The sequence below is a fragment of the Dermacentor variabilis genome, chromosome 2 (genome assembly GCF_050947875.1).
Source record: "Dermacentor variabilis isolate Ectoservices chromosome 2, ASM5094787v1, whole genome shotgun sequence".
In the NCBI taxonomy this organism is placed as follows: Eukaryota; Metazoa; Arthropoda; class Arachnida; order Ixodida; family Ixodidae; genus Dermacentor; species Dermacentor variabilis.
The window spans coordinates 73,244,961-73,256,755 of record NC_134569.1 but is presented as its reverse complement, the minus strand read 5'-3'; the positions used below and the strand labels follow the sequence as shown (position 1 = coordinate 73,256,755).

At 40.9% G+C, this 11,795-nt stretch overlaps 1 protein-coding gene across 3 annotated transcripts; it reads right to left on the bottom strand.

Moving 5' to 3' along the window:
* Positions 1 to 256: 256 nt before the first annotated feature.
* Positions 257 to 11,089, bottom strand: LOC142572084 (uncharacterized). 3 transcript variants are annotated; one of them, XM_075680921.1, is made up of 5 exons: positions 9,735 to 10,454; positions 8,903 to 8,993; positions 5,963 to 6,149; positions 3,993 to 4,154; positions 257 to 359 (listed from the first exon to the last, which is right to left on the bottom strand). In XM_075680921.1, the coding sequence occupies exons 1-4, from the start codon at positions 9,737 to 9,739 to the stop codon at positions 4,132 to 4,134; spliced, it is 306 nt and encodes a 101-aa protein (XP_075537036.1). In that variant the 5' UTR covers positions 9,740 to 10,454; the 3' UTR covers positions 257 to 359; positions 3,993 to 4,131. The 3 variants fall into 3 exon arrangements, with proteins under 3 accessions (XP_075537036.1, XP_075537035.1, XP_075537034.1); XM_075680920.1 differs by having other exon boundaries at positions 257 to 362; positions 9,735 to 10,453; XM_075680919.1 differs by lacking the exon at positions 3,993 to 4,154 and having other exon boundaries at positions 257 to 362; positions 9,735 to 11,089.
* Between the last annotated feature and the right edge of the window lie 706 nt (positions 11,090 to 11,795).

The window sequence follows — 11,795 nt, the reverse complement described above, 5'->3', positions numbered from 1 at the left end:
ACTGTTTTCAGCAGTCTTGAGCAGAAATGCAATTTGGTCAACGCTCGCACTTCCAGGGTACTTTTGTCCACGATAGTACATCTCCTTTAATGCAAATGTCATGAAGGCAGCTCATAGTCAAAGCAGCAGGTCACCATTGAGAAAATTGTCTTGCCAACACACTGACATGGCTGCAGAGATAAAACACTTTGCACTTTGTGATATGAATGCACTGCATAGCATATATACAAAAAGGTGCAACATTTCAGTCCTCAAGTTCTTAGATCACAGAAGCAACTTTATTTTCTTCAATCACTCGTCTTGCACTTCTTCCTGGTGAAAGTTGTTCTTGACTCCAAACGCTTGCAAGGATAAACTTGCTGCTGTTAGGAGAAACAAATAGTATTCGTGAATATCCATCCTAAAGAAAGCGGCAAAAAAGTATAATCACAGAACACGACAAAGCAGTAACTTCTGTGTTAGAAAAACATGTAAGTAGATCAACATTGTTGGAACAAGGGATGTTGCTGTAGCCAACATTTCGACATAGGTGCTTGTCATTAGGGTAGCAAATGTTTTCCTTGGCTGTGTTGTTTTGGATTGTGCATATCTCACTGGCCCCTAGCCTCATTGGGGGAGAAGTAACTGGTGCATATAATAGGTCAAGAGAAGCCAAAGTGTTAAAATAAAGGAAGGAAGGGTGTGCTTAGCAGTGGTGATTGTGATGGAGCGGGTATGAGCAATGCTGTCAGTACTTGCCAAGAGTAGGGGTGACCAAAACAGAAAACGATGTACACATGTAAGCAGTCATTAATCCAGTAGACCCAATCTTCCCAGAAGACAAAATAGGTATCAAGATAAACAGTTTGCACTTTTGGAAAAGGAAAACGAAGAATTAAGGAAAATAAATTTTGTATCAAGATGCATCTGGTTAAGATCACTGCAAATGGTAAATGAAGGCACATTATGAATATATATTTTGTTGAAAGCCAATGAAGAAAAGATATATTAACCAAATATTAAAAAATAGGGACATTAAAATTAAACTGGGTATGACCATAAAACAGTAAAGAACAGCCTGTGGAAAAAAATGGGATGGATAATATAACCAGGTGCAAGATTGCAAAACGTCGAACGCTGTTTATATTCATGCTGCTGTTAACGGCTTCAAGTTTCTGTCTTCCTGTGGAACCTTTGTCTTACTTGAACAAGGAAATGGGTCATTTTTTAAACAAGCCAGTTCAAATGCGGTTCAAAGCTTCAGCAGTGTTATAATGAAAGAAAATATTATGGTCAGCTCTCCTGGGTGTGCTTTCATTCACCAGTTATTTCCACCAGTGTAAGTTCAAAATTTAATGGTCTAAATGGACCTTAGCTCCTGGCAAACCATTAGCTGGTCTTTTTTTCAACACAGATGCCTGCACATTATATGTGTTGACAGGAGTGCTAGCGAACTACATTATACTTGTTGCCACAACCAAAGTGAAACTTGGTAACAGTGATTGAACAAAAAAAAACAGCATTCCACAATACTGATTCAAGTCATCTGGAAAAGTTGCTTAAGTTAACGTACACCCCCTACTCCACCAGGCACAATTATTCACCACACTGACTCTTATGGTGTCAACCATGCTATTACAACACTAGGCATCAAATGAGGAGAATTAGGGGATAAGAGGGCACAATGCTTTTTGTTAGAACATCAAATGTGCTTTACATAAATGCTACATTCCAACTAACAAAGGAGCAACCGGTTTGTGAGATAGTGACCAATGCATACGAAAGCTAATGACATTCTGTGCAGCAGAATGTTCACGATGAGGTGTTATGCGCACAAGTGTACTCTTTCACACAAAATGACATCCTGCACTCAAACCTTGTGCCAAGATTAGTTTTAAAAACACCATAGTGGAAAGCAAAGAGTGCTAAATTTGTTGAAAATTACTAAAAATTATTCGATTATTCATTATCCTTACTGATCGTTAAAGATTCACAGATTGTTCCCTACGGGTGCTGTAAACAGGCACCCTGCTTTTACAGTGGTAGCAACAATGATCTGTGGCACAGACAAGAATAAATGCTCATGAAGTTTACGCAAGAGTATATCCTACAAATTACACCCCATTTCACATTCCAATATGGTAGAAGAGGAAGACGAAAAAAACTACTTTCTGGTGGAGGATGCATACCGCAGAATAGAAGAAACAAGTGTACCCTAACCATTGCTGCTGCCGATGCCTGTGCACTAACAGTTACATATAATATGGCAGTTACAATTGTTTTTCCACAAGCACTGCAAGCTGCGGCCAGTTTACCAGTACACAGCTGTAATAAATTTAGGGCAAGCTAAAGCTCTCTAATGGATTTATCTCATATGACACAATTGGAATGCAATATTCTGCAAATAAGTGAAGCGCGGTGTGCCATCCCATACAATGAAACACCTTTCAAGAATCTGAATCACCACTTGCACTCTTAGGCAAAGTTACACCCTTTGGAGTGCCCCTTCTGCCACACAACAATAATCGTTATCTGCCTTGATGCATTTCCTTTCTTGAAAACGCCACGCCCGCTACTTTGCTGTCGGGAATGCTATCATGCTGATAACGCGCATGCCGTTCGTTACTGGAAAGCACAGGGCTCGCAGCGTTAAAGAAAGGAAATGCATAAAGGCAGATGACAATTATCGTTGTGTGGAAGAAGGGGCACTTCAAAGGGTGTAACTCTGCCTAAGAGTGTGAGCCGTGACGAGGGAAAAGAGTGTGTTCTGTGTAAAGTAGTGCACCTGTATAACCTAAAGCTTTGGAGAATGCATTTAGTATGAGCTGGGAAGGTTCCTAATTTTAATTGCACACAGTGAAAACCTCCATGCAGTTTTGCAAAACGCAAACCCCCTACCTTTTTGTTGTTCAAACGTAATGACACGCAGGGCCATAACATGTACATTATGGGTTTCGTTCCCAAACAATCAAAGTGAATAGCACCACCCTAAGTGTCATGTGCCTTCTTGTTAGTGTCGAATGCTGCGATCGGCAGAGAAACCGATTTCTGGAGCAATATAATGTATTAGGTACTGTGATCCCAGTTCTTTCACTGCTGTTTAAGCATTATCGGGTCCTAAAGTAAAAGAACGAGGAATAAATACATGCATATTTTACGTCACAACCCTCATAAGTATTTAGTAGTCTGGATTATAAAGGATTCCAGATTTACAATGCAGGACAGATTTTATTCCACTGAAAGAATGGCATCATGCCAATGATTCTGCATTTGGTGCTATATTTATTTGTATTTAGTTCAGTTGGAATGTGTGTGTATCGTCAGCGATATCGCTTGACATGTTTTATATTGACTGTTTCCTAAATTTAGGCAAATTCGTATTCGCAAATAACCTTGTATGACACCAAGAACTTGCTTAGCAGGAGTATTTCTAACATTTGCAAGATATGAGGCTCTTAAATGCATATCTAAGCCTGGGGTACACGCCGCCCCCTAATCTCATCAGCAAGTTTCTGGAACTCATCTACGAGGTTTCTTAGGATGAATGTAAAGTTGCTTGAACGGGAGAAATAGGGAATTTATAACAGGTGAATTATGCAGCATAAGAATGATGTCAGCAAGAAGCAAGCATCAAGAACTATAAAATGAAGACTATAAAATGCAAGAATTATTTGGGATTTAAAATTCTGGCATTGGAATGAAATGTCTTTCAATCTATATATAAACTCTGATTATTCACTCTACTACCACTACCTTCATTAGAAACATTCATAATCATTATCCTATCTATGCCACATCATCTTCGCTAATATTCAAGCCTTCATAAGCTGCTTTTTTTTACAGCTAATTCTCTGTGGGAAAGAGGTGTCCGTGTGAAGACCATATCATATACTTATTACCCGTTTTTTGATAAATGATAAGGGAAACACTTCACACCAAAAATGCATTGAGCTTGAGCAAGTTCTGCGTTTGATGCTGTTGATTCTTTTTTCCCTTTGCCATCATTGACCCACCTGGTTAGCTAAGTAGACAGAAAAGCTGCAGGAGAAAGGTGGGGGTGCCAAACCAGACTTGTGCCCCAGGGGACCTTTTCACGGTCACTGGAGGAACTGCCTGTGGCCTCGGCATCTTCCTTGAGGGCCATGGCCATGTCTAAGAAACCTTGTCTCCACAGGCTGCACATAGAAAGATAATTTGCTGAGCTAAGTCTATTTCTTAAAAGAACCCATTTAAGTTGTATTCGTGGCTTTGCACCACAAAACTGACACATGACTGGCCACTCAAGACACTTTATGTGTATTCGCAGGCTTATTCCTTGGAAAAACACTTTTATGTAGCACACAATGAGTAAGAGTAACAAAAAAGTGTATCAGGAGGCTTTCACATTGCTCTACAACTTTTCGTTGACGCATTTCATTTAATTATTTGAGATATTTAATAACTAATTAAGAATTATGTAATTAGGCAGAATGCACAATATAATCAGAGTATCTCCAAGCGATGGCAAACATCACCTTCATTTTGTCTAGTTACATCGCATTTACATATTTCTAAATCTTGGTGCATGATAGTAAAGACACCCTCAAAAACAATATTAAAATTTTCATAATCATCTCTTGCGTGTTATTGGTGGCTATGGCTGCTTGAAAGTTATTCTTTCAGTATGGTACAAGCAGTTTTGAAGTGAAATTGTTTTGCATCGAGGGCATGTAATCTAGACAATCAAGCAAAAGGTCAAGTTGTGTTCACTATTCAGATGTTTAACTAAGAAGCTGCAGGAAAAGGAAACAGGACACAACACCTAATCAACAATGCAAAATTTGAAAATTTAAACTGAACATGAAACCAGTTTTTGAAAACACAGAAAAAAAGCCAGAAGCTTACATCGAATACACCCTTGCTATGTACTCCAAGTGAAGTTGTTACCGCAATGCTTGGGCACCATATGAACGTAACAATCAACAACTTCGAGCAGAATATTAACACCACTAAATGAACTGGCCTTTGAAGATTCTTGATCTGAAATCCTCAACGACTTGTTCTGGCATTTAATCTGTCAAGCTCAATCTGTATTCTCAAAAGCTGGCTCTCGGCCATAATTTCTCTAAACGCAACATCAGCTTAAATCTCAAGATAGGGTTGACCTCTAAATAAAGTGGATAATGCATGGCAAACATCATGAACTCTCTTACATGTTAACCAGAGGGTTCACTCATGCAGCCATGAAATTGTGATGCAGACACGATATATTGAAGCTGGTTTTGTGAAGTGTTTCATGCTTCCAAGGCTTCTTCAGTTGTGAAAGCTGTCTCCATTAGCTAAATAAGCGATGAGAATAAAAAAAGTACTTCAACATGCTCACAATATGTTGGCCATTTGCAAGTAAACAGCAGCCTTTTTGGGCGCCCAGGTTGCCTGGTGCAAATCTACTATGCCACAGTACTTGCGTTACCCAGTACCAGCCACTTTAAAATGCAATGTGTTCAGAGCCCTTCCCCTCTGTTTGCCTGCTTTGGAAACAGTTTAACATGTGTTCAGTAGGCGTCGAGAAAGGGGACAGAAAACACTGTGCACCACTGATTTCTAACATGTTTCGCTGGATGCAGCACACCGCACCGGATGCAGGTGAAGCCAGTGGAAATGCGATGTCATGCAGTCGCTTGTCCTGGAAGCAGGGCATATGGTGGACTAACTAGTGCGTGCGATCAGATAATATTGCTGCCGAAAAACTTTTCTTTGTGGTTTTTCACATTTTAGGAGGTCTCTACATGTCTGGTAAGCACTTTTATGACAATCTGAACCCGTATACGATAGTGTTCTCTTACATCAAGTTTTTTCTGATTTACCAGTGTTTCCATTGCAAGCCACTTATGTTAGCGACACTGTAGACACTACAATGGAAAAATTCTGGACACCTCGAAACACTGCTTGGGTAGGTTATGGCACATCAGGCAGGCATGTTAGGGGAAGAAATGCCACACACCCGTGCAACAAAGTGCTGCCGCAAAGTTGTGAAGCACCAACTTCCGGGACAAGGCCAGCTTCAGTCGAGGGCGCTCGATGTGCTGTTCATCCCCTGTAGTAGAGATCAGTGGCGTGTACCCTTTTATACTGGCTGTCTTTTCTGGTCGGAACCTTGGCAACAGCTTCCACCATACTTTTTTTTGAACCTGCAACATGTGCAGAGAAAGTCACACCACTGTGCGTTGATTGTCTGGCTTTATTGTGCTACACATTCTATCAAATCATTAAAAAATACAGTTCACACATTTTTACTACTGTATATAGACAGTCTAGTTGCTATACACGCGAAACATTACCATTCCTCTGACAGAATGCAACAATAGAAGCGTACACTGCAAAGCTACACTAAAATTTAAATTGATGTGACACCGTATGAGCATACAGTATGCTTACTGTATGCTCTAGCCCTGTGTCAAGTAAAAGTTAATTGTCAATCATTTATGGTGTATTTCTACTTATTCTGGGTCATCAAACTGTACAATCAATGTTCCATGTTTACACATTGTTGGCTTTTGATTGCCTATGTGATCCGTTTCCTACTTACGCATGCAGTAATCCCACTGTAATAAGGAAAAAGAGAATAGGAAATGCCTTGATAATCTTCCACATTTGATGAGGGCAGGAGCAATGGCCAATAGCATGTGGTTGAAGCTACGTAAATACTCAGTTTTCACAGTTTAATTATTCAGCAAGTAATAAAGAGCTATCCTGTACACCTCTGCATGACCAATAAAATCTGACTACTTGACACTGCACTAAGGCTGCCGCTTGGTACTGTTCGGCAGTTCAGCTTTGGTTTTCTGATATACAGAACTGTTTAGGTACCAGTAGTTTACTTTGCGATAAAATGGAGCTTGGAGCACTGGTCAGTCATTTGCACATAAATAATGCGACAGCAAATATAACACAAGGATAGGAATATGGGTCTCTTGGAAAAAGTACATACACATTATGATTATAATGTGATGTGATGCCACAATGAAACAGAAAGCAACGCATAGAAGTGGACGGCGCTTCCATGCCACCAAGGTTATTGGACAGACAGTACTTCAGAAGTGCCCGCAACACAATGTGTTGGCGGGCTAGTTGGTGTGAATCCATAAATACTTTGTTAAGCGCAAAACAATGGACACAAGAAAGACGACCAGCACAAGGCGGTACACTCAACTGACATCACTTTATTGCGTCGCTCCTTTATAAATAGTAGAATCTAGAAGAACATGCGCAGTGAGCACCATGTGCAGAGACCACCAACAACCAATCACAAGAGTGTACTCATGCGACGGGATCCACAAAACCATATTGAGCACTGCACAAGGTTAAAGAAGGCACACTAATGCACTGTGACCCCAATGACTGTATGAAGAAAGCTTCCGATAACTCTCGGGCGGTGGTATCACAGCACTTTTTCAAAATCGAAGTATCACGAAACATGGCTTTGCACTTCCATATTTTACAATGTTGAGCCAAATGGGAACCTGTGCCTGTTGGTATGGATCGCTTAGGTTCGCAATGTTTCGTGATGCTATGATTTTGAAAAAGAGCCGTGATACCTCCGCCAGAGAGTTATCGGAAGTTTTCTTCATACAGTCATTGGGGTCACAGTGCATTAGTGTGCTTTCTTTAACCTCGTACAGTGCTCAATATGTTTTTTTTTGGATTCTGTCGCATGAGTGTGCTTTTTTGATCAGATGTTGGTGGTTGCTGCACATGGGTGTTCACAGCGCATGTTCTTCTAGATTCTGCTGTCTACAAAGGAGGGACGCAATAAAGTGATGTCAGTTGAGAGTAGCACCTTGTTCTGTCGTCTTTCTTGTGTCCGTTGTTTTGAGCTAAAAAAGCAATGATGTATTCCTTGTGTGTGTTTGAAGACAGCTCCACACGCAGTAGCGTATCCAGTATTGCTGCCCAGTGGTTTAGCTCGCCGCAGTTTGAAGTGCCACAAAACATAAGGAGAGAAACCTGCATTATAGTCTTGTTGCAAACAAGAATATAACGTGAAGTGCATTCTGAGGCCAGAAACTATAAAAAAAAATTTCATGATGCACTGCTGTGCAGGGTTTTATAGCAAAGTCAAATACATTTAGTGTAAATATCACACTATGATGGTGCACAATGGTGGTAATCTGTAATAATATAAAAGGTGCCCTAATGTTACAACAAAAGCTGACATTACTTAATAATAGCCCTGTAAAATTTAGCATGCAGGGGCACCGCTTGGTTAAACAATAGTGATGTATTGTCTATGTACACAAGTATTACCCACGCATTTATGCCATTGTCTAAATGGCATAAATGAATGGGTAATACTTGTATACATAGATATTACATCTCTATTGTTTAACCAAGTGGGTAAACTATGTCTGCCTGACACAAGATTAGAATTAAACCATAAATTATATATATTCACCCTAACAGTAACACCTCATTTGAACTTCACAGTAAGTAGACGCCTGTTGATGCCAGCCTCCCCCAATGCTAAACTGTGCTGCATGCTCTACAGAGAAATTATAGTGGTATCACTCAACTCTGAAGCAATTCAGGACTGCAGCACTGTAGAAGACATCTACAAATGTCCCATTTCATGTATAACAGCCTGAATTGCTTGCACATCTTACCAAGTGCAAATTAAAATTTCTTCTTGTTTAGCATTTTTGCCTGCTAGACCACAATCCAATGTCATCGATATATTAACATATTACCTCAAAGAACCTAATTTGGCTTATAGATTAACACCTTTGCATACTGCCACAGCTGCACTCTGTCATATGCGTTGCAATCATAAAGGAGTGCTGGTCCACCAGCACTCCAATGTCACTAACAGTGATCACCTACACAGCTAAGTAAACGGTCATGATTCAGGTGGCAAATAGCTAAGAGAAAAAAAAAATCCACTCACCTTGAGAGCTACAATACTGCAATAACTTGAGAGAGATGGAACCATTGCAGGCAGCAGACCTCTTCTCAGCTCCAGCACAACAGCAACTTGCCTTTCAGTAAAAGAAAAGGATTGATTAGTAATGATAAGTTACCTTGTTTTTGCTGAGTATCAATACAATCTGACTTTCATGCATATCCACTCTCCGCTTTAGTAACACAACTGAATTATTCGTCAAATAAAAGAGTCTATGATGATACCATTCGCTTCTCTTGTAGGTCCAAATTTTTTCGCACTGATACCCCGTTTACTGCTTGCTTACTGACACGAATGCCTTGACTGCCCAGACATCATTCGAAGGAACACGTCTTGCTGCACCGCAAAAAGTTGCCCCAAGGAAACACAGCAGAGCAAAGAACTTTTTTTTCTGGTCACAATTAAAACGTGCACCCAAGCAAGAAAGTAACGATCACAGGTAGTGAGCGACTGCTATTGCCTCGAACATTTATTTCCGTATTTTAACAGAAGTTCTTGTATCGGATACAGTATGCTCTCAAGCCAATACAAGCGTCAATACAAGAGCTCAACTGAACGCAGTTTTATTCTACGCTTTTAACGCGAGTGAACAAAAGGTTAGAAGTACCTCACGGAAATTGCGATCGAGCCAATCGCGCTACGACTGGAATCGATCTGAAAAGATAGGGTGATCCCTTTCCCCATTCATGCGTCATTTTTGCCCTAAGACGTTGCATAGTGGTCTTTTGAAACAATATTTCTGTTCGCGACACCGGCTTACCACACATCATTTTAACACCTACGTTATGCAAACCAAATAAGATTAAAATGGGCTTACCTCATGAGCAAGTTACGAGCGCGCGTAGACTGTTGAACACCCGTTGAGAGCAAGCAGGCTATCCGTGTCCAAGCGCATACGTGCACCCAAACACAGGACAACTTCTTCGATGCCGCAGCGTGCACGAAGTGAAAGACATCCAGCGCAAATATCTCCGCGCGATGACGGCAAATGACGAGCGCACAAGCGTACACGACACAGCGACAAATTCGGAACTTTGCCAATTCGAACGTGCCGAGACCCAAGCAGCGTAACCATCCATCGTTTCTGTTCTTCGCTCCCGATGCGTCAATCTCTCTTCCTTGGGGTCTTGCTCCACTCTTGAGTACAAATCAAGAGATATTTACGGCGAATTAACAACGCTTACAACACGACTCGAAAAATGCCGGCTGACTACACATGTGCAGCTCCGTCCGCCACTCCAACGGACGCGCAGCGCGTGCTGCCCCCTGGTGCCGCACTCTGAGCGCGGAGAACCGAACAGAATCGGTTTCGTTTTCGCATTTGTGCTCTAGTTACTCGAACTGCAATATAATTGCTTGACAATTAATTGAATTCTAAAAGAGGAGAACGCTTTCTCTCCCACAAGTTAGTGCGTTTTATACAAAGGGAGAGAGAATTCAAAAAGCTGAAAGGCAGGGAGGTCAACCAAAGCATTCGCTACTGGCGATAGCAAACCCCTGTGCTACAATAAAGTGCAAAGCAGTGCACTGCGATGCGTCCATAAGCTCTAGCACAGTGATAATTTGGGCTGGTTGGTGCATGTAATGAACGGGTAAATAATGAGTTGTGTCATAACATTACCCATGCATAAAGCACATGGAACTAATGGTGTTGCATTCTAGGTCAAAAAGAAATAAAGCTTGAATCGTTACATCTCGACACTGGGCATTCTGTCTTTCCGTATTATTTTTTTCTTCTTTTTGACAGTATACACAGTACTAGCACGGTAATAGGTCCTTCATCTTCAGTCACCTTCCAGTAGTTCACACATGTCGGTGCATGTTCGCGTTCTTTATTCTACCGTACAAGAACGAGCGCGCTTACCGGTCTTGTTTCAAGATGAAGCGCCAAATGTTTGCGATTACATCTTATCGCAAGAATTAACACATGAACAGTGAAGATTATGCGTAATCGATTTGTCTCAATGAATGGGCAGTTATTGTCAGAGACGAGATATTTGGTAAATATCATGGGAATGAGTTCAACCAACTACATTGCAGTTCAGCAGTGCCCTTTGACATTTGGTTTAATTGCTTGCCGCATTCGAAAATTTCCTCCGACCGTTGTACTTGGATCTATAGGCCGCCAGTCCCCTTCGAGACCATTTATTGCCAAATGTAAACGCAGTTACGGTCATTATATATACCACTCCCTGCGTTTCGGTACTGATTTAGAGTGCGCACAATTTTTGGCGTATATGGCGTAAATGCTGGCGTAAATGCACCAGCACCTGAGTGCCGCAAGCTTGTTTACGTATGCACGTATGTCCCCGGCTCTTCATTCACTTAAACATATATGCTGTGTTATTAACTATAAAAGCGCTTAATTTGAGAACATTGCGAGAACACGCATATATTTGCGCATATGATCAGCGTTACAAAGCCCATATGCGCGGCAAACTGCGACCGGAATAGAAGATGCGTATATATATTTATGCGATCTGTTATTGCAGCTTTTGGTAGAAGGCTAGCTCTCACATTTTGTACGCAACTTCATAATGCGTACAGTTTGCGTGTTCAATAAAGTATTGTTAGCTGAAACTTTATGAGTACGAGCGCTCATTCAGACAGCTTAAATTTTCTCACAATATACGGATGTTCAGATAACAAAAATACGGAATTCTCTCTGTTTCGTCCAAAACAGTGTATAGCCGTTATATGATTACAGTGAAAATGTCCGTAAAGCTGAATACGGAGAGCACTTTCCGTATATTAACGGCAGATTTTGCCGTATTTTTGAAATATGACATACTTTCCGTATTTTTATCTGCAGTTCTCCGTATAATGACAGAAATCCCCCGTAAAATTACGGAAATTTTTTACAGTGTGCAGCACCAGT